Source organism: Leptidea sinapis, chromosome 34 (assembly GCF_905404315.1).
Source record: "Leptidea sinapis chromosome 34, ilLepSina1.1, whole genome shotgun sequence".
NCBI classification, from domain to species: domain Eukaryota; kingdom Metazoa; phylum Arthropoda; class Insecta; order Lepidoptera; family Pieridae; genus Leptidea; species Leptidea sinapis.
The window spans coordinates 5,845,787-5,872,380 of NC_066298.1; the positions used below are offsets into that span (position 1 = coordinate 5,845,787).

Consider the following 26,594-nt stretch of genomic DNA (forward strand, 5'->3'; position numbering starts at 1 on the left):
ACTGGTATTTAGGGCCAATATGAAGGATGCTGAAGCAAAGGCGGACCAGGGCATTGTCTTATCATTCAAAACAACTTTTGCTTTTGCCTTGCCGTTTTTCACGAATTTCGATACGCAGTTTTTTATTTCTTGTTCATATAACTAATGTTGGTTTGGCAACGAAATAATATTGATTTAAAATTAGGATTGCGTCCCTATTTATATTATAGAAAAACTGAGCTATTTTTATAAGATGACCATATACTAGGTAGGTACAGTTTAGGTAAAGAAGTCAACGCTAATGGCGTAGGAAGAGGTAAGAGTCGCGCTTTAGAAAGAGAGGCAACTTCTAGGTGAATATAAATGTAGGTTAGTAGAGTCTTGTGATCTAAATTACACCTTATTGTATGACCGCAAGAGTCCCTATTTCTTTATAATTTAGAGACTTATCTTAATAATATCATGGACTAGTAAAAAAATAAGGACTCCGTGTCACCTTACATAACAGTGTAGTACCAAAACAAGCCGATTAACGTGTAAATACATAGCCCCACTTACACTACTACAGGCCGATAGGCGGCCATTATGAGAATAGTCATCGTCTGTGACAGATCAGTTTGCGTCTCCATAAAATATTTTAAAAATGCCGTCGAGCGTTGTGATTAAGTGTAAAAACGATATAAGTATTTGTTGCCATATATGATTATTTAAGGGAGAAAAAATTGTGTAACTAGTATCCCCCGTATCCACACACACAAAAGCATAACGGTGCTTCACTTGCTAATATCTCGGCGCGGAGTCCTTCTTTTTTTACTCGTCCGTGAATAATATATAGTACCTGGATGCCCGAGCCTTGCTCGGATTTTCAAGAAGGTACAAAAGTTTACAAAAAAAACTTATAGTACATCTGGATCACCCAATGTCACATCTGAAATATTATATTCTTGTATATAGTGGCAAAATTTAACTTTGTATTCTAATGTTATTGTAGCAGTTTCTCATTAAAACACGAATAAAACTACATTATTTAAAATTGAATCTTAGCTAGATCGATTTTTCGCCCCCGAAACTACCTGTACACTAAAAATCGTTGGAGCCGTTTCCAAGATTCAGTTTATATATATATTTATATACAAGAATTGCTCGTTTAAAGATATAAGATAAATTACGTGTCACGTTGTTTGTCCGCGATGGACTCCTATACTATTGAAGGAATTTTAATTTTTTGGGATTACTTCATGGAGTGCAGAGTGCAGTTAAAAAAACCGGCGTGAATATATGGCTTCTCTCTCAGAGCGCCATTTGTTTCCGAAGCGGTAGTAGTATCTAGTAGTATAAGAAATGACATCAAAAAGAATTCTAAAGGAATCATGTTTGAGAAAATAAATGCCTTTTATAATAATATGGGTATGTGTGTTCGATGGGGAGGATATCTGTTGTTAAGGTTTCGGCAATTTCAAGGGTAGGGTGTACTCTCTGGCTGCGAGTAGATTTTGAAGACCGCGTCCGATCATGTCTACAGGTCATCTGGAAGGTGTTAAGGAAGGCAAATTGGCTTCAAAGAAGCTGGGGGTCATTAATAGATCACGGTAATACTTCAAGATGACCTAGATTCTAGCGCTCTCCAAAAGCGCAGGAACACCAGATACTGCCAATTGTTGTCATCTCTGGTCGGACGCACCCCAGTATCAGCTAGAACCTATTGCCCGTGTGCAACGCATAGCTGCTCGAACTGTCGGGGATCGAGTGCTCTGTGAACGGCTAATTTGGATTTGCTAGGAGTTTTCCAAACAACTGTTTGACCTGATTCCTGCCGCCGAATTCCACTTTCGCACGACTCGCCACAAATTAAGATATCATCTCCACCATCAGGATGTCAGGCGTTCCCTTACAATGCCTTTTTCAAAGAACTTTCTTCCTTGACATAGATATCTTTAAAATTAGCCTGTACACCTTTCTAAAAGCCCGGCGTAAGAGAATGTGGGCTCCGCTGATCAATTAACATCAGGTGTGCGCTACGCTCATTTGTCCGTTTAAAAGAACCTGAGTAGCAATGGGTAAGTTGATACGGTTTTTAAAAATTAGATTGCTTTGTATTACACAACATGTAAGACATGAAAAAACGCTATGTTTATTTCTTCTTTGTTTATAATTATTATCTGTTTACTACTTAAACAAAAAATAAATAAATAAATTCAATTTCATTTCATTAAATACAGTAAGTATTTAAGTAAGTAATTTAGTAAGCGTAGTGTTTTCAGGTTTTTTTTACGATATTTGTAGAAACACTGTGCGCTAAGTATTTAAAGTTAAATAGCTTTTAGAATCGGGTATTATTTCCTTTAAAAGAAGCTATATCGATAGATTGTGCCCTACCCTAAGCCCGTTCGCGTTCTTTCTCTTGAGGATGGTCCGACGCGTATGAAATCACCGCGAGAAGCGAACAGGCAAATTCGCTTGTGTTCTATCCGACAAACGACGTCTTTGAACTTGAAGCGCGCGGGATGGCAACATCGCGTTGCGTGTTGACCCCTTGACCCGATTGTATAATGTACAGCTCGCTCAAAATTAAAAGTCTACATTTTGACCTAATTAGTGCACTGATTTCGTTCATGTTTTGTATATCGTCAGCAAATGCTTTGACAAGTATGTGGCTACATTTAATTCATAAATGCAAAATACATGCTGTATATTCTTTGCTGATGATTAATTGAATCATGAACTTGTTTTCAAATGTACCAGTAGAGTGCGCTAAGTTCAGTATTGAAAAAAAAATAGGTAGGCGCCTATTTCTGCCGTGAAGCAGAAATGTGTACCTAAGCATTATAGTGTCTCGGTCTGAAGGGCGCCGTGGCTTGATGAGACTTTAACATCTTATGTCTGAAGTTGACGAGCGCAATTTTAGTGTCGCTCGGAGTTTTTGGGTTTTTCAAGAATTCTTAGCGGCACTGCGTTGTAATATGCAGCACGTATCAATTACCATTAATGAACGTCCTGCTTGTCTCGTCCCTTACTGTCATAAAAATGTAAATGTAGTGTTACAATAATTAACGTTTTAACGATTAACCCAAATTTGCAATACTGCCCTCGCAAGGCGACCGTCAAGATCGAACGAGGTGTCATGTTAATTCGCCCCAGTAGTACCTTTTCATCCTTAGTCTACGAATTTTGGCAGTCGTAAAATCCTAATTATTCATGAAATATTGTGCTACAATCAAAATATCCACTCTTGGCATCAGCACAATTCGGCATTGTGCGGCACTAAGTCGCATTAGCTCTTTAATCACGTTTATAGTCCCATAACCTATTATATAACATGGAATATAGTAAAAATAAATAAAAAAAATCTTTATTGGTTTTAACAAATTCTCCATAATAAATAGTGGCAAGAACCTCCTTTTAAGCATTTAAAGAATGTTTGTGCCAGGAGGCTCCGCTCTTTCTTAGCCTTAAAATAACATTCTTAGAGAACATAATAATATTTTAAATGTGCGTGTGTGTGTGTTAGTGTGTGTTTGTGTGTTTTAGCGTATGTGTCGTAAGAGCAACTCAGTATCATCATAATTTAGTGGTAGTATCCAGGCGATTAATGCAATTTTACATTCATGGGCGTTTCTATTATATATATGTAACTGTTTGTGTATTTTATTATAAAGAAATGCCGCACGACATTTATACTGCAGGCTATAGAACTCCGTCCTAGATGGTGTAACAAAGGCGACTTTGTCTTTCCTTCGTTTGTGTTCAATATTAGGATTGTATGTTATTGTTTTATGCAATTTTAAAACAATATATAATAATATAGAATATTCTAAGGAACAGAGTATAAGCAGTAGATTATGAGTAAATAATGCATTCCTCGTTAAAAATATTGTAAATTATAAACGACTTTTGTAGTCATAGTAACCAAAAGTCACTATTCTAAATCTATGACGCACTAGCGTTCTGAGAAATTCACTGAAATCACCAGCTTTTTTTGCTACACGTAAATAATACGCATAAATACACTTTCGCGCGCAAAAATCGACCAGTATTCAAGGTTTGGAGTACTCGGAACGCTTTGGGGTAGTTGGAAAAGTACAATAATTTTTCAAAGTCCTGTTTATGGGATAAGTCCATGTTTCACAGAAATTTGCACTATTTCGATCAAAATTGTGAAAATGAGCATTGAGCTGTCAACTGTCATATCTGTCACTACTCACTGTCAGTCGTTGCTAGTTTTGTTTTGTTTCGTTTTTGCAAATAACAAAAATAAACATTAATTTATATTTTTACGTACGACCTAGGTAGGTACTTCTGTTCGGCGGTAATTATTAATGGGATCAATCTAAGTGCTCTCCAAACTAATATTTAATTTTATACTCAAAGAGTAAGTAGGTACCAAGTAAAATAAAGTAACCCCATATTAATTAAACCCGCTCTATACCATTTACCGAGGTATATGTAAATCGTTTTATCTATATTTTTTACTTGTCAAAATGGATAAATGCTTATATCTAATACCTATTGTTTTACTGAAACAGTAACATACCTAACAAATAGGTACTACAGGTCTAATTTGCTTTAGTGTAATTTAATTATCCAACCTAACCTAAAATATATTATTGTCTAACTATAAGATATAATAATATTATTATTATTATAAAAGATGACAATCGTTCTCCCCCCCATTATCACCCCCCTTACCCCTATCAGTGTGAAAAGAAAGAGGTCGGCCAGCTAAACCCAAAAATATTTGTTGATAGTTGATAGGTACCAGTAACTTCCTTTTCCCGTAGGTACTGTTTTACTAAGTGAAGTGCCGTTTATTAAGCAAATTAATCTTTTATGTAGATACCTACTTAAACTACAATAATTAATGCATACACTATATTAATGTAAGTACTTACCTAAATTATCGGTAGGTGATTAAAAAAATTCTTGTCTTTTGATTTTTTTTCATTTACTATTATATTTTTTATTTTCCTACCAGTAATTCGTTTTATTACCTACCTTAAGAAAGACTTCTTAGTCATTATGTTTTTCAATAGGTACCTCATTGAGAATTAAATATTTTTACTTTTAGTAATATTTTCTTTTCTATCTTTGTACCTAGGTTCTTAAAGCAAAACCAAGTAGGTAAGTAGGTATAATTTTTACGATATATAAAAAATTACGATCGACCTTTAGATTTTTTGCCTCAGCAAAGATTTTAGTAAGTTGTATCTACTAAAATAAAAGTCATAAAATTAAATATACTTACCTATTTGTAACATCTATTTAGCGATAATATATTTATAGGATATTTGTTCTAAAATTTACCTTAATGGCGTTTGCCGTTTACCTACATATTTTTATGGCATGCAATAATAAAGGGAAATTAAATCAGCTTAATTTTTACAATAGGTAGGTAATCAGGTAGCTTTCATGAAACACAATTTTATGAGTAGGTACCTATTTATCCGTTTTCAGGAATTTAGGTAATTCGAATATAATGGAATGGAAGTACTGTACGTGCATTTGTGATTGGCGTTTAAACACCAGCCATTATTAATTTGATTATATTTTGCGGTCTAATAAATACGCTAACACACAAATAGCGATTCATTTGTTATGTTTTCATCGAACGTAACAGTGCACCCGTGGTCTCAGTAGAGAGTGGTATTTTCTTTGCAGGGCACAGTTAAAAATAACTATTGTACTTATATCACTTTTATATTGTTGTTTAATTTCAGAATCATAATGCGGTTGTTACTGTTATTATTGGCCACTGTGGCCTCAAGTTTAGCGACATTTCAGAGGTAAGACACCGAGATTATTTTGAATTACTTTATAACTATTTTGTTACTAGAAAGTAATAGATACTTAAAATAGCTATCATCACCGCTGTTGGTGTCTCTAAATTTCATATAATATTCATATAGCTATAATAATAAGTATTCGAGTATAAAATATTAATTTCTTTTTCCTAAGGATTCCCTTGTACCATATAAAGACAGTCCGCCGTCATCTTCATGAGGTTGGCACGGATATGCACACTACTCGCCTCAAATATGCTGCAAAGGGACCCACTCCTGAGCCACTCTCCAATTACCTTGATGTAAGTTTGCTTTATTTTGTGATTTTCAATGATTATTAGAGCCACTGACTTGTATTATTAGATAGTTACAGCAATATATAAACATGTACTCTTTACTATTGTTCACCAACTCAAGTTGATATTGTGTAATTTAAATGAGCAATGTTGACCAGAGAGCAAAGTATATAATTTGTTTGCACAGCATTGATAACCTCCAACTATGTGTCGGACAGTTACCTCTTATCTTGCTTATATGTGATTGTACTGTCATAACATTATAGTTATTATTATTGGTATTTCAATATGGATGGACAGGAAAACAAGGATAATATAGAGTAATAAAGTAAAAACAACATTTGTGTGGTTTGAACTTGAAAAGATAAATTAATATAATAAATTAGAATTTTTTTGTTCCATTTTACATACAGTCCGGCAACTTGTAGGGGTGTAGGATGGAGTTCCAAAAAATGGTGCATAACCTTAATGAGTGAGCCTATGTGAAACATACTAGCTTGCCACTTCGAACTGGTTTTATGTATGATATTAATATGACAGATTCTGGCCCATTTGTGCTGTCACTGTTAAATATATATATGTATTCATATATATTTTCAATAGCCGTTCCCGCTTCACTGGGCGATTTTTAAAAGGAAGGAACATTGTAATTTGAAAAATAAGTAGCCATAAACTGTCAAGGATAAATTTGGCATCAAATGTAGTTAGTTTCATGGCGATACAATCAGTGGTTTAGGTGTGATTGAGCCTCAAACAAAGACCATTTTCATTTTATATATATAGATTGACAATATCTGCATATAATATTTTTTCAAACCAACAATAAATTTCTTTGCAAGCAATGTGTTTATTTGGAAGTCCAATGACTCGACTGGGTAATGATATATGATATAATGTAGCATATTATTATAAAACAAATGCACCTAAGTACCTTTTAAATTGTATTGTTTTACTTTCACAAGAACCCCAGTAATAAATTCATTACTATATTCTGATAACTTTTATTTAGGCAGTGTTATTTACTATTTGGTGTTTGAGTATTTTTATTGCATCACTTTACATATGTATTGTAATTGAAATTATTTATAAAATTATGAAAATGTAAACATTGTTTTAAAAAGGGGGCAATGAGTTTCTTGCCACTTCTTCTCATTAGCTCAACCCTTTACGAAGTGGCGGTAAACTCTATAATGAAATTTTTTGAAATTTATGAGTATCATTTCCATGACCCACATTAAAGTGAATATAGATCTTCAATAAAACACCAAAATCAATCAATAATGTGTATTAGACTAGATCTTACAACTGTCATTCAACATTATGCTAATATTTATTCTAAGCTTACTTACGCGCGGGCCTACTCGAGCCAGTCTCGAACAATATGTGACGTTGACGTGCCATTTGTTATGTTCAATTTTTAATAATGAAAAAAAACGCCTGATTGCGTAGTAAAACTGCAAAAATAATACTACAAGAAATAAGAAAGACACTGGAAAATAACTAAAAGATCAGTAATTATTTTATTAATTTCAATGTAAAATAACACGAAGCGTATGTTGCATAGAGATGATATTGAGTGTCAAGATGCCACGCACACAATTATCTATAGTTGCCGTAATAAAAAGCTATTGTTCTTAGGTAGTGCGGCATCTAGTTGAGACTAAACCTTAATCTAAGCCATACTTTCTCAACCATATTTTGCTCACCGCCCACTTTGAGAATATGTTTTTTTTCTAGAGTATTTTTTCGTGTATTTTTTTGCCTTTTTAGACTATATTTTTTAATCTACCCAAGCCCCATCTGCGCCATCTCAATGCCCCCTAATTTTCTCTAGGTCTTCTACTGCCCCGCCGAAAGTCAATTTCCGACATTATCACAAACAAGTAGGAGAAAATCGCTTACACTTTCGATCTCGCATTAACAATATTATTTTGCGGCAGACATGACATTCCTGTTTATTGGAAAGTAGACGCCTTAAGCCCAAAACGTATAATCGTCTATGTAGGTAAAAAAATTGCACTTTTATACTTTCAGTAAATGGGAGGGAGGAAAATGAGTAACATTACGACGTAGATACTCGAGTAGTAAAAAAAAGAGTTATTGAGTGCTGTAGATGCGTCAATCCATACCAGGCTCCTTTGCACAGGATGCCGGCTAGATTATGGGTACCACAACGGCGAATATTTCTGCAGTGAAGCAGTAATGTGTAACCATTACTGTGTTACGGTCTGAAGGGCGCTGTAGCCAGTGAAATTACTGGACAAATGAGACTTAACATCTTATGTCTCAAGATGACGAGCGCAATTGTAGTGCCGCTCAGAATTTTTGAGTTTTTCAAGAATCCTGAGCGGCACTGCATTGTAATGGGCAGGGCGCATCAATTATCATCAGCTGAACGTCCTGCTCGTCTCGTCCCTTATTATCATACACATAAAAAATAAAAACAAACCCTCTGAAAATAAATAAATGTATTTTATGTGTATAAAATAATTATTAAGATAATATTTGTCTTTATTCCTGACGACCATACTCGTGATGAGGTAGTTTGGGCAAACGCTTAGAGAAGTGTTCCCTTGAACTGTCCTCAAGGTAGGTAACCTTTAAGAGGGGCAATAACCGCAGGGAACTCAAGTGGGGCAAGCCCTCAGCTTGGAGTTAATCTTTTTGTATGTAATTGCTTATATATTTTGTGTACCATGATAAAATGAGTACAAAATTATACCTTTTTCTTTACTCTCAGAGCGCCATTTGTTTCCGAAGCGGTAGTAGGATCTAGTACATTAGAAATAACATCAAAAAGAATTTTAAAGGAATAAATTTTGAGAAAATAAATGCCTTTTATTGTTAACATACCCATATTTTATTATGATATGTACCACAAGTTCAATGCAAATTGTCTTTCACTGTTTGCAAAATGATTACTTATTAGCATATTGTAATTGAAATGGAATTGATGAAATACATCAGAGAACAGACACTTAATGGAAGACTTTTGAATGTATTTGATAACAATTTTGAAGCAGCAGCCTTTAGAGGAATGTTGGTTCAAATGACTCAATTAGAATAAATTTACTTTTTGAGACCAGAACAATGGCAACATAATCTAGGGAGATTTGAATTTGGAATAGTTAGTTCGATATGATGTTCAGAATGCAAATAATGTACATCACAGAATTTTTAAAAGGACAGTTTTAGTAACCTATGTGTGTGAAGATACCTATATACTCGCTGAACTCTATGTATAACCCGTTTAACCTAACTCGAGACCTGGCTCGAATGACAGTTCTAGGAAGTACGGTCAGCAAGATAAACTCAACAAATGCAATCAAGTAGATCAGTAAAAATAGAATTTAACCTCGCAATTCAATTTTTTTAGGCTTTAGGGTCACTTCTGAGCATAAAATCTGCCAGATCCAGGTAGAGCTCGTAAATAACGGTTTTTGGCCGATTTCTCGGAAACTATGCACTTTAGGGCATAAGTTATGAAAACAAACAATAATGTTATAGAAAATAAAATTTTGTATCTTTTATTTCCTGTAAACTGTTACGATTTATGGCTCGTGTATTGAACCGGTTTTTCAATCTCGGCGGATGACTCTTAAAATATTGTATTAATAAAAAAATGCAAACATTCATTTTAATAGATCAGTTTATTCTCTACAACTTTTGTTCAAAACTTTTTGGTAATGTCCATACTTTTTTAATTATAGGACGTTTAATGTGCTTACATAGTAATGTAAGCCCATTAAGTAAGTATACTTACCGGGCTTATATCGAAAATTTCAAGGTATATATAATGTTACAAATTCATCAAACTAATTTAAAAAATATCCCGATATATTTTATTTATACCGTACAACTTAAGAATATTTAGTAATTATTGTTAATTATGTTATGACTTTCAAATGTTAGGATAAAATGTAAAGCAAACGAGCTTTGTTAAGCTGTTGTATAATAATGAATAATAATCTACGGGCGTTAAGTTGCTAACGCTACTAATAGGACGACGGCGGGGTGCGGAACGCGGAGAGGGAGAATAGTCGCTCCTCGACTCCGCGTTTCAGCACTCTTTTTTGAAGAAAAACTTGAAAATAAATGTAATATTAAATACCGATGTTAATCACGAAATAGAATGCCCATACGCAACCTAGGTTTATCTCAAACGTCAAAATGGAAAAAACCAGTAATTATTTGCTTAACTTTTGCCATCATCTGACCATCAGAATCAATTATTTGAACAGGGGATTGAATTTTAAATAAAATATATATCATTATATAGATTTTCCTGCAAATGGCGGTGACGGAAATGATTCTTTTTGATAATTTCTTTTGGTGTTGCGGTTTAACAAATGATTATAATTTAGGTACCTACTTGTTTTGTGCTGAACTACTTACTGTTTAACTTGTTTACTTACGAAAAGACGTATTTGTATAGTTTAGGTATAGTTAACTTACTGGGCAAATGAGATTTAACATCTTATGTCTCAAGGTGACGAGCGCAATTGTAGGGCCGCTCAGAATGTTTGGGGTTTTTCATGAATCCTTACTCCTGAGTGGCTATGCAGAGTAATGGGCAGGGCGTACCAATTACCATCAGCTGAACGTCCTGATTGACTCGTCCCTTATTTTCCACAAAAAAAAATAGTTTGTGTGGTTTTTGTTATACTGAATGTATTATAATATGTAATAATATATGAGTGTGAATGCGATGAAAGAAATCTCTAAATGTTGAAATACCTAGTTTCAGTACAGTACTTACTACCTGTTTTGTTTTAAACGCGTTTTATCATCTTTTGAATTTGACGCAATTCTAGGCGGTGATCCAATACATTAATTGGCAATTTCCTTTATAACAAGATAACTAAATATTCGCTGTGACGATTTTAAGTTGGTGCCAATTTAAATATTAGCAAAAAGTAATTAGCAAATATTAATTAGCATCTTCAACAGTTTGTCGTGAAAGTTTATTTTTTGTTTCTTTACCTTGTTTTAAAATATATTGACTAAAGTCGATATTTCTTTTGCATTAAGTTTTTAATTTACAACTGGTAGTGCGTCTCATACCGATTCAAATCAGGCCAAATAATTATTGCTAGGATACAATATGGTCTCGTTGACGAGTTTCGGCATACATTCGGCTTTATCGTCGGATTGGCTCGGTAATACTTCATCCTATTTCAATTTGTACCCTTTAGTCGTTAAAAATTCGTCGCTCACGCCACCCATCAAATACTTATCACTGAGAAGCTCAAACCAAAAACACTGCTTGTAAAACCTTTCCCACAACCAATCTTACCTTTTACAATTAAATGAACTGAATTAGCGGAAAAACCGGCAGTTCCTTGGAAAAGTTTTAATAAATAGCTATTAAATTTAAAAGCTATAATTTTTGTTATTGTCTTTGATTTATCTCATAGTTAATTTAGTTCATACATTAGTATGTTATTTTCAATCTTCGAAATATTAATAATAATTAAGTCTTTATTACAGTTAACACAACATAATATGTACTTACTGACTAATTAATACACATAACATAATAGGTACATTTTTATAAATTAACTTAACTTACTTAACTTATCGTTTCATTCCTAATAAAGGGGCATACCCACATTTCAAAGTGCCTATTGTTTTCTCTATGTTAACTTAGTTCTTACTTAGTTTTTCATTGTGTTCCGATTGCATTTTCTCTTGGTTCTTTACCCCAACTGCAGTTCGTTCTATTTAATTTACGTAAACTTTTACCACATTTAGTTTGCTTTTGGGTAAAGGCCCAGGTAACGAAAGGTAAGGCAAGGCAGTATGCAAGAGTTTTATACTTTTCTCTTGTCTTTTGTAGAGATTTACATATTCTTCATCACTTCTTTTAATGACCAATATTTCTTCCAAGTGTTTGCAACCCTTCTGTTGATTTAGATAAATACACTCTTCGTTATTCACTGTTAGTTCGTACATAGAGAGTCCAGCTCATGAGAGCTTTCTTTTGCTAATAAGATTTAAGAATATCTTCTAATGATTTTGGTAAATCCATTCTTAGCTGGTCAATAAGCCCTTCATGCCAAACTCTTATCGAAAGCCTGCGCCACATCCAGAAATATTCTGGAGGTCTTCCTCTTTATTTTCTAAGACTTTTCTATGATATTGGAAATTATATGCACTTGATCTATGGTTAAGTGTTTTACACGGAAACTTGGTGCTCTCGAATCAGATTTTTAAACTCTATTATAGGCTTAAGCCATTTAAGTTGCAACTTCTCAAAAAGCTTGGTCATTACAGGAAGCCATGGGCCTGTATGATGCTGATTGTTTTCCTGGTTTTGCAATTATGATGCTTTCAGCAAATTTCACTAGATCTGGGACTTATCGTAATCGAATTTCTCAATTAATATGTCGTTAATTTAACGAGACCTCCTTTAGGGAGTTGATGAAGAATTTCCCCGGATATCAATTCATACACAGAAGCTTTTTTTGTATTATATTTTATTTCTCTCAGAATTTCATTCGGTGAACAGACTTTAATTTAGTCCTCCTTTGCTTGGAAATTACAATATTGTGTAGTGTCTGGTATAAAGGTCTCGTTAGGATCACACTCATTTGGGCGAAAGATCTGTTCAAGGTGATCGATCAAATTTTTGAGCTTATTGCTCATTTCCCATCTTTTATAGGAGGTGTTTGTAGTTTTCCCTGTATAACCGATGGAAAAAAGCGGGTCTCCATTTATTAGTACAGATGATTTATAAAAGGGCAATTTGAGAGTTTAAATTGTAACAGTTTCGCTAAAAGTTACGTCCGTATGGATCTACTCTGTTATAACAGTCAGTATGTGTGCAGGCGCAGTACTTCGGGCCCATCTCCATCGGCACTCCGCCGCAGACCTTCAAGGTGGTGTTCGACACGGGCTCCTCCAACCTGTGGGTGCCCTCTAAGAAGTGCCACTATACCAACATAGCGTGCCGTACGTATGACCCGCATGGCTCATTCAATAGCTATCATAATGTGTATGTACTATATCGATCCTCACATAACAGTGCTCCACAACAAGTACGACAGCGGCCGTTCCCGCTCCTACCGCGCCAACGGCACGGAGTTCGCCATCCAATACGGCTCCGGCTCGCTGTCCGGCTTCCTCTCCGCCGATGACGTCACGGTACGTATGCTCACCTGTTCATCACAACGGTTGCGGTCGCGTGTTGCTAACGAAGTGGTTCCCGCAGGTGGGCGGCATCACGGTGCGTCAGCAGACATTCGCCGAGGCCTTGTCGGAACCGGGGCTGGCGTTCGTGGCGGCCAAATTCGACGGCATCCTCGGCATGGCGTTCAGCAGGTGATGTACTACCGATCAACGTTCTGTATCACAACAGTTGCTACTTACTCATCATTTGAACTGCATTTGACGCAACCTCATAATTATTAAGAACAAGATGCAAGTTGTTTCAGCCAACTATTGAGTTGACCCAAACAACTAACTCACAGTATGCCTCAATAAGGGGGTCGCTGTGTGTGTATTTGGACGACATGCATCGATTTTGCACAAGTGATTTATCCGCCTAAAGAATCTGGAGGCATGGTAATATTTCTCTGGTGCCCAGAGCCGCAACCCCGTTGATTACGCCGGTTTTTTGCAGTCAGATGCTGCTTTAAGTGACCAATCGAACCAGTATGTGTTCTGCCACCGATCGGTACTATAGAGCTTGGTATTAAAATATACATACCCTGTAGTATCACATCGAATAGTGCAACAGCGCAGACACTGGGATCATCTGTAAGGGCACAAACCTTCCACCAAGGCTAGGATGCAAAAAAGGAACGCACCCTATCCAAATCTGTTTACTTATAGTGCCAAACGCGGCGAGTCGATGATGGTCTGAGACTTGGTCTTTGGATAGGCACTACACTCCTGACAAGGCGATAGTCGGACGGGAGAGGGGGGTCGGGAGACCTGGTTACTATCGGGGTGTGTAGTCAGCAGAAGATCTAATAAGGACGGCATGTGGCTATCTACATCTGGGCGCCGCGTTGGCGAATCAACCAATTGGAAACACATTTATACTGTCATATGTATCATTAAGAATAAATAAATAAAAAGCTGCATTACCGCTGTCTTCGCGGTCACGTGTTCTGAGCTGCTTTTAGTCGAATCGAGAATCCATCATAAATCTTAAATAATGTTGTAATGTAATTTAAATTGTGTTGTACACAAGCACATCTAGTAATTATTCGATGTCGTTGCAGCATTTCCGTGGACGGAGTGACACCGGTGTTCGACAACATGGTGGCGCAGGATTTGGTGCAGCCGGTGTTCTCGTTCTACCTGAACCGGTGAGTGTGGCACGCCGGTTTCGAGTATGGACCGGCGGCCGGTCACTGACCCGTGGCTGTGTGCAGGAACACGAGCGCGGCGCAGGGCGGGGAGCTGATCCTGGGCGGCTCCGACCCGGCGCACTACGAGGGCTCCTTCACGTACGTGCCGCTGACCCGGGACACCTACTGGCAGTTCCACATGGACTCCATCGCCGCCGGGAACCTCACGCTCTGCGCACAGGTAACGCCGTGCCCGCCACCACAGTGTCCTCCCACGACCGTGTGCATAATGTGCGGCACTACACGTTGCAGGGTTGTGAGGCCATCGCGGACACGGGCACCTCCCTGATCGCCGGGCCGTCCAAGGAGGTGGAGGCCCTCAACCGCGCCATCGGAGCCACGTCGGTCATGTCCGGCCAGTACGTCGTGGACTGCTCGCTGCTGCCGCGCATGCCGCCCGTCGTGCTCACCATCGGCGGCCAGGCCTTCACCCTGCAGCCGGCGGACTACGTGCTGAAGGTATGTCGTGTGCGTCAATTACTGCCGCGTTTACCACCAGCTACAAACTACAAAGAACTTACGAGTGCGGCTACTTAGAGGCTATGATTGTAATGTCCAACTTATTGAAGAAAAAATAACATTTACCTACCTTCATAGTTTTGGCCATAATATTTTATAAAATATTTGTAGATTTGTCCCTCTCACCATTAGGTGAAAGCATAAACTTTATAGCATTGATATGTCATCAGACGTCGTCATCAGGGACTGTCTGTAATTATTTCATGAAATACTTAAAACAAGTGAGGGTAACCTTAAACTGCCTCAGTCTGGTACCAATGTCGTCCTAAGTCACGCATTTACAAATTATTATTGGGTACAAGTTATAAATACTTCTTTGTCAAGCTTTATACAATTTTCTCATAGCTGTCATCATTCCGATGCAACCTATGATAATGCAACGATGGTACCTTTCTATTTTCTACTTAGTCATAGACTAGATATATCAATCCAGGAAAATACTGTGATGGCCAAGCATTAGTGAAAACGGAGCAAATTGATTTACACTTTGAAGTATGGGCAGAAAGTCGCATTTAGGTCGCATCAAAGTTATAAATATGGTTTTATTTCCGTATGGTCTCCGTTAGATACTTTTTTGGCGTGAATTATTACAATGGTTATTTGTATTGAAAAAAAATATGCCATTAGTTAGACAAGTTATCAAAACTACGAATAGAAATATAGTACAACATTATCATATAAAGTATTCAAAATAATAATGTTGGTGACATTGTTTCCTCTTTGCCAGAAAAATTGAAATGAATTTTTTTTGCCAGAAAGAGAAACACATAAAAAATGTCTGGAAACAACATTTCACTAATTTATTTCTTTTTGTGAAATGCAAAACATTTTTAAAACCAGCTAGATACTAATAGTACCGCCAAAGACTAATTCAATATTATACATAGGTAGGTCTATATGTGAGAATTATTATATTAAAGTATATAATATGTTGCACGGTAGCCATCTTGAATACCAAAGTTACCCCATTATCGTTCTCTGCCATACCAACTAATCGAGCTACAGAGTGAGAGCAGTAACCAACACAGTGATTGAATTATATAAATAAATGCGGCCGACACTTAACCGATAATATCTAGTATTCGCCGGAACCCCACGTTTCCGAGGTCTCTCTACTTCAAGCCGCATAATAGATGTTCTAAAATATAAGAAAATTTGTATACGACTAACTGTCAACCAATTGTAAAACCAAATTGAACCAATTGTTAAATTAAATTGAAAAAAAAATCTGTAATACTATTCTGTTTTGAAAACAACAACGTTAGAGTTTCTTGCTCGTTCTTCTCTAAGGAAAGCTGCTTTCTGAACGAGCTGTAAGAAAAAATGACATATTTCAAGTGTTATGCAATTTAACTAGGAAATAAAAATATTTTTGTTTGTTTGAACCAGCGCGCAAGGTGCCTTTCCGCTGATGCAAGTTAAATAGGCACTAGCAGAGGTGTGACAGTTTGAGATGTGTATTAATAAATATGTATATAATATAAACCGCACGACACCTAGCGCGTGCGTGATCGAAGCATTGCAGTTATTGATTGATGTGGGCTGTGCACTTTGCAGGTGTCCCAGTTTGGCAAGACGATGTGCCTGTCCGGCTTCATGGGAATAGACATCCCGCCGCCCAACGGGCCACTGTGGATCGTGGGCGACGTGTTCATCGGCAAGTACTACACCGAGTTCGACGTCAAGAACCGTCGCCTCGGCTTCGCGCCCGCCAAGTGAACGGAGAGAGAGAACATCTACATTAATTTCACTAAACATTACAGTCACAGTATATTTTATCGAAAGTACCAGTTTGTGGAGCAGCGGCACCACCTCGTAGACATCGTACAGCTCTCTTAATTTTATGTCATGTTCTAGGTATAGTATATAGTACCTTCGATAGTTTGTTTTAGTTTTTAGTAAAGTTGTACCTATAGCAATTGTGTTTTATTCTATTTCATTGATAATTCGATTTACATTAGTTGTATAAGCCAATTATAGGTTTCCATAAGTTTAACCTATAAGATATATTATTGTCTGAATAAAACACTTTTTAAAGGATTAAAACGCGTGTAATTGTTTCTGATTGCGTTAAAGTTACATTTTTATTATTATTTTAGCTAACCCGACGACGTTTCAAGATCTCCAGGAGAAGCAAAGTTGAAAGCAAACAGTTGCTTACAACGTAGTGGATTTCGGCTATCAATCACTGCACGTTTCATACAATCGAGTGAATCGCTTTTTTCTTAGAGAAGTTTCGCTAGGCTGGATGACTGATAGAATTTAACTTGTATGCGTCGCCGTCGGTCACTAAGCTACGTCCCGCTCTATGTCTTATTCTACATTTAGATCATAGTTTGTCTGTCATAATTGCGATAAATAATCAATTTTTGAAATATTTTTTGAATCATGATTTTTTTTGGAATGTGTTGGAAATCATTTAATTTGAAATATTTTTTAGTCAATACTTTATTGAATTACTTATTTTGGAAATATTTGATTTTAAATCTACAGATTACCATTGAGTACCCCAGAAGTAGAAGAAGTGAAAGGACGCGACCAGCACCACAGAAATGAAAACTGTGGAGTCGTTCTTTTTTGTAAAGACCAAGTGAACAATGATTAGCAATGTTGTATTTTGTGTACAAAGTTATTGCCAGTGAATGTGAACGGCTTACAAGAACGTGAATAATTACAAACTAGCGCTATTTACACGGTATCACAGAAGTATCGTTACCTAGTCATTAATACTTATTTACACCACAAATCTTTAAATTAAACTGAAAATAACATGTATGAATTCTCTATGAAACGCCTTTTGATGGGCTCAAATTTTCCGAACATTTACCATTGTAATTTATATTTTTTACACTATCGAAATTCTTTCTCGAATCTCGAATCGAAATCTCTTCTGAGATTTTGACTAACAGAAAAAAGACCTTTTTTTTGAAAAATGCTGATATTTTGACGGGTGAATTTTCGATTAAAAATAAGGGTTCTTTTTCGATATTTGAGTCAAAATAGGGTGAAAGAAGAAATATTTCAATTCTAATAAATTACAATGTATTTGGGACATAAAAGGTATATTTTCACCAAATTTCATGGAAAAAAATAGTTTTGAAAAAGATAAAAACAAAAAAGTTTTGGTTTTTTCAATTTTTCACATAAAATTTTGAGATTATGTCAAAAAATTGTAAAAACAAAAGTCGTAGATCTTTTTATTACCTACACAACTTTGCCATTTGACTTCTTTCCATAGTTTTACCGGAAATCGCGATAAATGGTTTTTTACCCTTAATCACCCCCCCCCCCCCTTTTTTTTCCACTTCCCGACCTCAGATCATTTCATAATTTGAAAAAAGCTGTCATAAAGATAATTTTTATGTCCGCTTAAACTGCATATACCAACAAGATACCCTGGAAAGGATGTCTATGGCTAAAAGACAAATTTTAACAAGTTTATGCAAGGTATGCGACAAGTTGTATAACTAGGTCAAAAAACGCTCGCGGCGTCATTCATTGCGATGTGAGCCGCAGGCAACTCGTGAACCCACGCCACTAGTGTTTTTTGACCCTCATTATACAACTGTTGCATAAAATACTGTAATGGGATTGCCTACAGATAGATATAGATTTGACAGCCTAAAAGGTGCAAAATAAAATTGTAACGTCAATTAAAACTAATATATTTATTTAAATAAACGTTTAAGTAAAATACAATGTCCGTAGATAAATTATAATTACAATTAGTTAAACTCATTCTGCGTAGGCAGGGGCTTGTTAGAGGCCCAGCTTGTGTTTTTTCCTGATTTTTTTCACGTAGGCCTCCACTAACGCTTGGATCTTGGCGGGGTTGATCTCGCCCGTTTTGTTGTGACAGATCTACAAAACAACAATTTCCTTACAAATTATGTATCATGTTATCACAAGCAAGTACGTCACAGATTCCGTGCATCATCAGGGAGACACGGACGTAAGGCTCAGCTGGATATCTGGTGATTATAACAATATCAATAGAGACAAAAGTCATTGATTTACTCAAAATTGATTCTTTTAGAATTTTCTTTTTGATGTCAGTTCTAACACTACCACCGTTTCGGAAACAAATGGTGTTCTGAGAAAGAAGAAACGGCGCAACAAACCCTCCTTATTTGCGCTCTTTTTAATAGAATAAAACAAACAATAATCTAGTCCCAGGCTGTCCGATCGCTTAGATAAACAGATGAGGAGTAGTAGGATTTACGACAGAGCCATTTTTTAAATAAAACATTTAATTTATTTATAGATGATGCTCTAGGACTTTTTTATAAAAGTGTACACATTGACCCTTAAAGTTATTATGCATCTTACGAAGCCTACTTACTACAATTAGTTACAAGCAATTATTGTGTTAAAATATCGAAAATCACTATTTAGAGTGAAAAGGTGATGATTTTTCTGAGCGTAAGTATATAAAATTTTTCATAAATGTACTGACAATGAACAGGAAGCACGAACTGAGGGCCTACCATCAACGTTTAATAAGCGATGCGATTCCGATGCGGTTCGATTTAGGTACCTAAACTGAATCGCTAAAATTCGTGCCATGAAGTGCCTTTTACTGAATCGCGTTTGGATCCCTTAAGAAGAATGAACGAAATTAATTTGTCTGTGGTGAGAAAGAGATGACGCTCTACAGTCGTTGCATAAGTTTGTCTCTCTTACTCGAACCATATATGCGTTGCGTTACGAAACCTAAAATGATATGATTTTAGCGGTTTTTTTTGCGTGGAAAATACTAAAAAAATATTGTAAAATTGCGCTTTATAGCGTCAAATTATAAACCATTAAGGCTTTTTTTGTACTTATTAAATAATAGTGATATAAATAAATACAGTTCTTTGAATTACAAATTAAATGTTTGATTAGGTGTTTTCGTAAAAATAACGAGTTATGAACGCACCTCCATTGATGTTTGATTTGACAGGACCACAGAGTACATTTTTTTTAATTCGTTCTTGCGAACAGGCTATAGTCCGGGCCCTTACTGCCTCGTCTTTAGTATTTTCATTTTTGGTATTTGTTTTCATTTTGTTTTACAAAAAAGTCTGATTAAGTATTCTCACCTCATCTTTCATCAATAAAATTTTCCTATTCTGTATGTTTTCACTATTTTTAAAAGTTATTAACACGATTCACTTTCCTCTAAGGAAGTAGGACCTTTTTTCGAATCGCTCACTTTGACATATAAGCTATCCAGTTTAGGTTGAAATATTACCTCATAGTACGAATGAATGAACGAACTAAATCAGTTTGCGATTCAGTTGATATCATTTTTAACATTCGATTAACATATTTGCGATTTAATCAGATGATTTGACGTCAACCTAAATTAGATAGCTCTAACCACGTCGTGGTACGAAATAGCAAAGCAGTTCATTTTCGGTTGTCAATTGAATCGCAATAAGAGTTCATGGTAGGCCCGCTGGTCTCTTTTGCAGAGCAAATACTATATTGCTAATATAAATACGAGTACTGTAAGGCATGATGCTGTGAAAATAACTGAAGCACACTAATCTAGTGGTAGCAACATTCGTGTACTCTATAATATATCTAATCTTTCTAACGGCGTATGCAGCAGAGCTGAGTCTATCTGCTAGTTGGGCAATATGTGGACCCCACTGAAGCTTTTTATCTAACGTGATCTCCAAGTATCCCGTAGTGTCCACAAGTTCCAATGTCCCAAACCAACTTTCTTATGAATGACCAATTCATAAGAAAGTTGGTTTGTGCCTCCGCTGTGTTTGGTGTAATGAACCATACATACATCTTTGAGAGTGCATTATTCACCTCGTCAACAATATCTGTTATCATAATCATCACCTATCCACAAACAAGTAGTAACAGGAGTTTATCAGCGAATTATGATAGAGGAGGTATCACAAGCTACATACATATTAAGGTGGTACCTAAACATAATAATATACCACCCTTACATATCGTACTGAATATTTGTTTTGCCAGAATAAATGGTAGCTGTAGATAAAAAAAGAGAAGGAGTGAGTGTATACGTGTCACCTGATGTTAAGTGATCACCGCCAACCACACTCTTGCAACACCACGGGAGCGTTATGAGCCTATGAGGAAGGTGTACGGAATTTAAATTGTAGTTATATAATTTTAACTCTCAACACTCTCACGTTCGTTCAATGCTATATAGCTTTGTTTTTAAAAATTAGAAACTCGATTTGAATTTAAAACTTATTCAATTTTATGAATAATATCTCTATTTTACCCAATTTAGAAAAGTATGTAAATAGGGAAAGTAGAAATATAGAAAAGGAATGGGCTCACAATAACACTGCAACAGGCACCACATTGCGGATTGTGCTTAGGGCAATAACCGACGACAACGACCTGTATGACGCCCAGCGAGGAAGCTGGTGCTCCACGTGTCAAAACTCGGGAAGTCCAAACGACTGAAGTTTTGAAAGAAGCGCCTTGTGTCATACACGATCGAAGGCCTACGCCATGAGCATGACGAGTGTGTTACTGTTAGTTACTCGTTGATCACCAGCTGGCAGTTAGTGATGTGCCGGTGTTGGGTATAACACGCGCCACAACCAGCCGCCTGTTGTATGCAGCCAACTGCTGCTATAAGCTTCTTTGTGCTATAGAGAAAGCTGTTTGAGTTGAGAAGTACAAAAGGCGGGTAGATTAGATTGATTGATTGTTCGGGTTGATACTAGCGGCCGAATTCATTAGACATTTCGTGTTAAGTACCACTCGCATCACGTTAACGTCTGGCATTTCACAACCGCGTGTTTTGCTAGAAATTTCTTGCCTCGCACAGCCACTTTGTGTATTCAATTACCTGCTGCATGCTCTGCTTTTTCCCGAACAGATACGACTTAGGCACCTTCAAGAAAAATGCATACTCCTTAAAGGCCGGCAACGCCTGTCCCCATCCCGCGAGCCTCTTACCCGTATGTCTCTTATATAAAAAAGAATTTAAAAAGCCTTTAATGAAATTAATAAGCTAAAGTGGAGGGGAGGCACGCACCTTGGGCACGGCACGCCGCAGCACGTCCTTGTACTCATCCTTGGTGACGTGTTTCTTGTTGTAGTGCGGCTTCAGCACCAGCTTCACTTCCTCCACCACGCGCTCCTGCCGGTTCAGCTTCTTGAGGAACTGTCACATTAAAGTGCGTTACATAACCATCACTTGACGGACGACGGATTCCCTCGGACAACAACTAAGACTTGTATTGTTTACACAGTTCATCTACCATTACTCCAACAAGTTATTTTACATTTCTCAATCAATAATTGAACATGTTAATATAATAATAATAATGAGTGTTGCGAGTCCTTGTGTCAGATGTAAGCCGCGGTAAGAGATCCAGAAGTCAACGCTCAAACCATTTGCTGCCACTGAAGCCCGCATTTTATAATAACAATACAATTATTGAAAAGCCAATAAAGAACTTGATATGCAATATTTATAGCGTTATAATAACTAAAGGGAATCACAAGTGTTATTGCTAAAGTTAAGGTGTACCTTGCTCTTGACCTGCATCTCGACGGCGGAGCTGGGCAGGTCGTCAAGGATCTTCAGGTTGTCTTCGTCTATCTTCACCCCGACCTGCGTCTTGCCTGCGGACAACAACGACTTAACTTAAAGGTAGAAGCAGCGGCGCAGGTACACTTGTTCAGACATGATCATCAAATTCAAATATTTTTATTCAAAATAGCATGTGGCATCATTTATTGAAAGACAAAAACTACCACCCATTCTAAAAGAATGTCTCAGACCTGAGAAGAATAGGCGCAACAAACTCAGCGGGCTTTTTTTCATCAAAAATATGGTTACAAAGTAATATTGTCCAATAAAACTTATTATTTAATAGCCTGAGGGTGGTCGCTCCAATCTCAATATGTGGTATCATTGGGAAAGTCATTTATGTTATAGTAACCTTTACCCACAAACGTTTTTTAACAATTCTTTTAATAACTATACTTTTGATTTGAATATTTTCTGAAATATTGTTGTAAAATATGCTTTTACATCACCCCACATAAGACTTACTTAATCGACTTAGCCAAGTAGTAGGTATTATAAGTTTATATCTGTGCACCAGGCACAGTTTGGTTATGACAGTTTTTATCAAATTCTCTTATGTGCCTATGAACGTACATTACATTATCAAGAATATATTGGGAAGCAACAGCCAAGATTTTAATTTCTTTAAATTTTGCTGTCAATGATTATTGAAAAAGCAATAATTACGTTTATTTCTACTACATTTTTACTCAAACCAATTAATATCAAACTGGATTTGCTAGGCATAGTGCATACACGAGATAAGAATACACAAAAACTGTTAAGAATGAAAAGTACGAAAATTATATTGTATATCTTTGTCAAAGTTTCTATTGTTTGTTGGTTGCGACAATTTTGACCCATTTGAAAAAGGCTATGTACACCAAAAGGTGGTGATTCAAATTCAAATATTTTTATTCAAAATAGGATGTGACATCACTCATTGAAAGTCAAAAACTACCACCCATTCCAAAACGAATGCCTCAGACCTGAGAAGAATGGGCGCAACAAACTCAGAGGGCTTTTTTTTTCATAGAAAAAATATGTTCACAAAGTAATATTGTACAATTAAACTTATTATTTATTAATTAAGTAATCATTTATGTTATAGTAACCAATCAATTTGTGGTAAACCACATAAACGCTTTTTAACGATTCTGTTTAAAGAACTTTAATTTCTCATTAAGACTGTCGTCACTTACATGAGAACATAAAATCAGTGAGTGAGAGGCGAATTTGCTCATTGCTGCTTTCCGGTTTTTTAAGGCAGTGGTCCAAGTTACAAGATATAGTTTATTGTTATTATGATAAGATGTTTTTATTCATTGCTTTGTAAATGATATAGCAGCCTTTTTTTGAAGATGTTGAGCGAAGTCGCTTCTCTAACAGTTTTCGGAAGCTTATTGTATAGCTGTGCTCTTGCAAATGTTATATTATTTTTACCATAGTTGGTTCTAATACTAGGTAATATACAAGGTGTCTGGCGCGACGTAATACATATTTGTTGGTATTGTGTTTTGTTGTGAATGTTGTATTTGAGTGAATGAGTCTATGAGTTATCTTATATATAAGTATTCATGTGTAGTAGTTGTAAAGTTGAGTAATGTTCAATCGTTTTGTTTCTTTGTAAATAGTTTCTGTAGGAGTTAAGTATTATGTAAAAATTTTATTATTCGGTTTTGTAGCGTTTGGATTGGTTTTATATTAGTCTTACCTACATTACCCCATATTTCAATGAGGTAGAGTAAGTGTGGCTTAACTAGGGCATTATATATCAATAGTCGAGCTTGTTTTGGAATACACCGAACTATTTTGTGTAGAGAGCCTACTAGAGATGAAAGTTTGTTTTTTATATTTATTAGGTGTGATTTCCATGTTAAGTGTTTATTGAGTGTCAATCCAAGGTATTTTTCTTCAAAAGTCTTTTGCAATACTTCTCCGTTGATGGTTAGATTAGGAATGTTAGGTAGTTTTTTATTTTTAGCACTAAATATCATATATGATGTTTTGGAGGCATTGATAGTTAAAAGGTTACATTGAAACCACTTTTGCAGTATATTTAAATCATCTTGTGCATTTCCCATTAGTTCTTCTAAGTTTTTGCCGAAGTAAAATAGACATGTATTGTCTGCATAAAGGGTAAGATGACCCTGCAAACCTGCTTGATGTATGTTATTTACGTACACCAGGAATAATAAAGGTGCTAGAAGGTATCCCTGAGGAACCCCGCATGTCAGCAGCTTGGATTTGCTTTGATGAGCTCCAATTTTTAAAATCTGGTACCGACTTTTTAAGTATGACTCTAGGATTTTGTGTGCGGTTTCTATTATACCGATGTGTTGCAGTTTTTCTAGGAGCAGGGTGTGGCTGACGGTATCAAAAGCCTTTTTGAGATCAATAAAGACTCCTATTGCCATTTCCCTCTGATCTATTTTGGTTTTTATTGTGGTTACTAGATCAATGGTGGCACCAACTGTATTTGATTTTGGCCGGAAACCGTACTGTTTATCATATATAAAGTTTATCTCAGTTAGGTATTTCTCTAATCTGTTATATATGATTTTTTCAAATTTTTTTGAGAATGTTGGTAGAACTGAAACTGGTCGGTAGTTCCCAGGGTTAGATTTATTGCCTGCTTTGTACAGTGGGGTAACTCTAGCAACTTTTAGACTGTCCGGAAAGATACCTTCAGCCAAAAGTTGAATTAGACATTTTGTTAATTTATTTATTATAAGATTTTTGATACAGTTTATGGCTTTGGTACTTATACCATCCAGTCCTGTACTCGTGTTGGGATCTAAGTTGACTATAATTTTGGAAACCTCATTTATAGTACACGGAGTAAATTGAGACAAATTATGATGTTTGGTGTTGTGGTTAACTATGGATAGTGTGTATGTGTTACTATTATGAAACTGTTTAGGTATTTTGTTGGCCAAATTTGTCCCTATATTTGCAAAGAAAAATAAAAATTTCGCATACCTCTATTGGGTCCGTAGTAACAGTGCCGTTTTCAGAGGTTAGGTTTGGAGGAGCACAAGTATTAACAGTTTTGTTATTAGAAAGGGTATTGATTAATTTCCACATTTTTTTCAGGTTATTTGTGAATTTTAAGAATTCTCCGTAGTAATATTTTTCTTTTGTCTTCCTAATTATTTGTGCTAGGTTGTCTCTTTTTGTTTTAAATTCTTTTTCTAGTTGACTATTGTTAGGGTGTTGTTTTAGTCTACACCATAATTGATTTCTTTCATTAATTCCTGCTAATATCTGTCTGTTGATCCATTCATTTTGTGGCTGATTAAGTGTTTTGTATTTGTATATTTTATTTTCGGAGATCATCTATTTAATGTACTCATCAAATAGTGTGTAATCAGGAGTATTGACTTCTAAAATTGTCGATTCAACCGTTTTATACAATTTCGCAAAATCTATAGACTCGTATTGAACTATTTGTTTCTTTGGTGGTCGTATTCTTTTTAGTTCTGTATAGATATTCTTATGGTCTGATAAGGATGACTCAATGATAGCTGTATGAAAATTGTCTTTCTTTAGATTTGTAGAAATGTGGTCTATGATTTTTCTAGTGGTTTCAGTCTCACGTGTACAGTATTTTGGATCAATTTTGTTAATCAGTTTATAGCCGGATTCCATAAGCATGCTACTGTAACGTCTAGTTGTACTGTCAGAGCTTAACAAGTCGATGTTTGTGTCTCCAAAGATGATAGTTCTCTTTTGTTTAAGAAGTTGTTCCTGATAGTCACAAAGAAAGTCATTAAAATTTGTGTGTCCAGGCTTATACACAACCCCAACTGTGAGTGCATATTTGTGGAGATATATGGATAGGTAGTTATTTCCACCGACATATAATGATGTAGTTATGTCGTGTTTTAAGTTGTTATGCACATATATGGATACACCGCCTCCGATGATATCTGGTCTGATATTATCGTAATGAGTATAGTTTTGAATTCGAAATTGTTGTATTTGTGTATACGACCTTATCCAGGTTTCAGTTAGTAGGACTATGTGTATACATTTTTTAAATGAACGTAGGATACAGATGAGTTCGTCAAATTTACCTGGACTACATATGCTTCTTATG

The 26,594-nt window shown here is 36.0% G+C and overlaps 2 protein-coding genes across 4 annotated transcripts in view; one reads left to right on the forward strand and one right to left on the reverse strand.

The window, feature by feature from the left end:
- Positions 1-4,166: 4,166 nt before the first annotated feature.
- Positions 4,167-16,850, forward strand: LOC126974964 (lysosomal aspartic protease). 3 transcript variants are annotated; one of them, XM_050822729.1, is made up of 10 exons: positions 4,167-4,265; positions 5,694-5,759; positions 5,932-6,058; positions 12,883-13,006; positions 13,080-13,198; positions 13,266-13,375; positions 14,284-14,370; positions 14,437-14,593; positions 14,665-14,871; positions 16,489-16,850. In XM_050822729.1, exons 2-10 carry the CDS (start codon positions 5,701-5,703, stop codon positions 16,648-16,650), a joined length of 1,152 nt encoding a protein of 383 aa, XP_050678686.1. In that variant the 5' UTR covers positions 4,167-4,265; positions 5,694-5,700; the 3' UTR covers positions 16,651-16,850. The 3 variants fall into 3 exon arrangements, with proteins under 3 accessions (XP_050678686.1, XP_050678688.1, XP_050678687.1); XM_050822731.1 differs by lacking the exon at positions 4,167-4,265 and adding an exon at positions 4,330-4,348; XM_050822730.1 differs by lacking the exon at positions 4,167-4,265 and adding an exon at positions 4,769-4,856.
- Positions 16,851-18,580: 1,730 nt separating this feature from the next.
- LOC126974902 (PHD and RING finger domain-containing protein 1) overlaps positions 18,581-26,594 on the reverse strand; it is a 39,014-nt gene continuing 31,000 nt past the window's right edge. Inside the window, exons 12-14 of the mRNA XM_050822622.1 lie at positions 22,451-22,545; positions 21,953-22,081; positions 18,581-18,792 (exon numbers count right to left, since the gene is read on the reverse strand). Of these exons, the coding sequence (XP_050678579.1) occupies positions 18,691-18,792; positions 21,953-22,081; positions 22,451-22,545 (326 nt within the window). The 3' untranslated portion in view covers positions 18,581-18,690. The remainder of the gene's footprint in view (positions 18,793-21,952; positions 22,082-22,450; positions 22,546-26,594) is intronic.

What these genes read in the sequence shown, in the direction of transcription:
- LOC126974964 (XM_050822729.1), top strand. Translation starts at nt 5,701, where the DNA reads ATGCGGTTGTTACTGTTATTATTGGCCACTGTGGCCTCAAGTTTAGCG. An exon ending in CACTCTCCAATTACCTTGAT is followed by an intron (nt 6,059 to 12,882) that starts GTAAGTTTGCTT and finishes GTATGTGTGCAG; the next exon opens with GCGCAGTACTTCGGGCCCAT. An exon ending in TCTCCGCCGATGACGTCACG is followed by an intron (nt 13,199 to 13,265) that starts GTACGTATGCTC and finishes TGGTTCCCGCAG; the next exon opens with GTGGGCGGCATCACGGTGCG.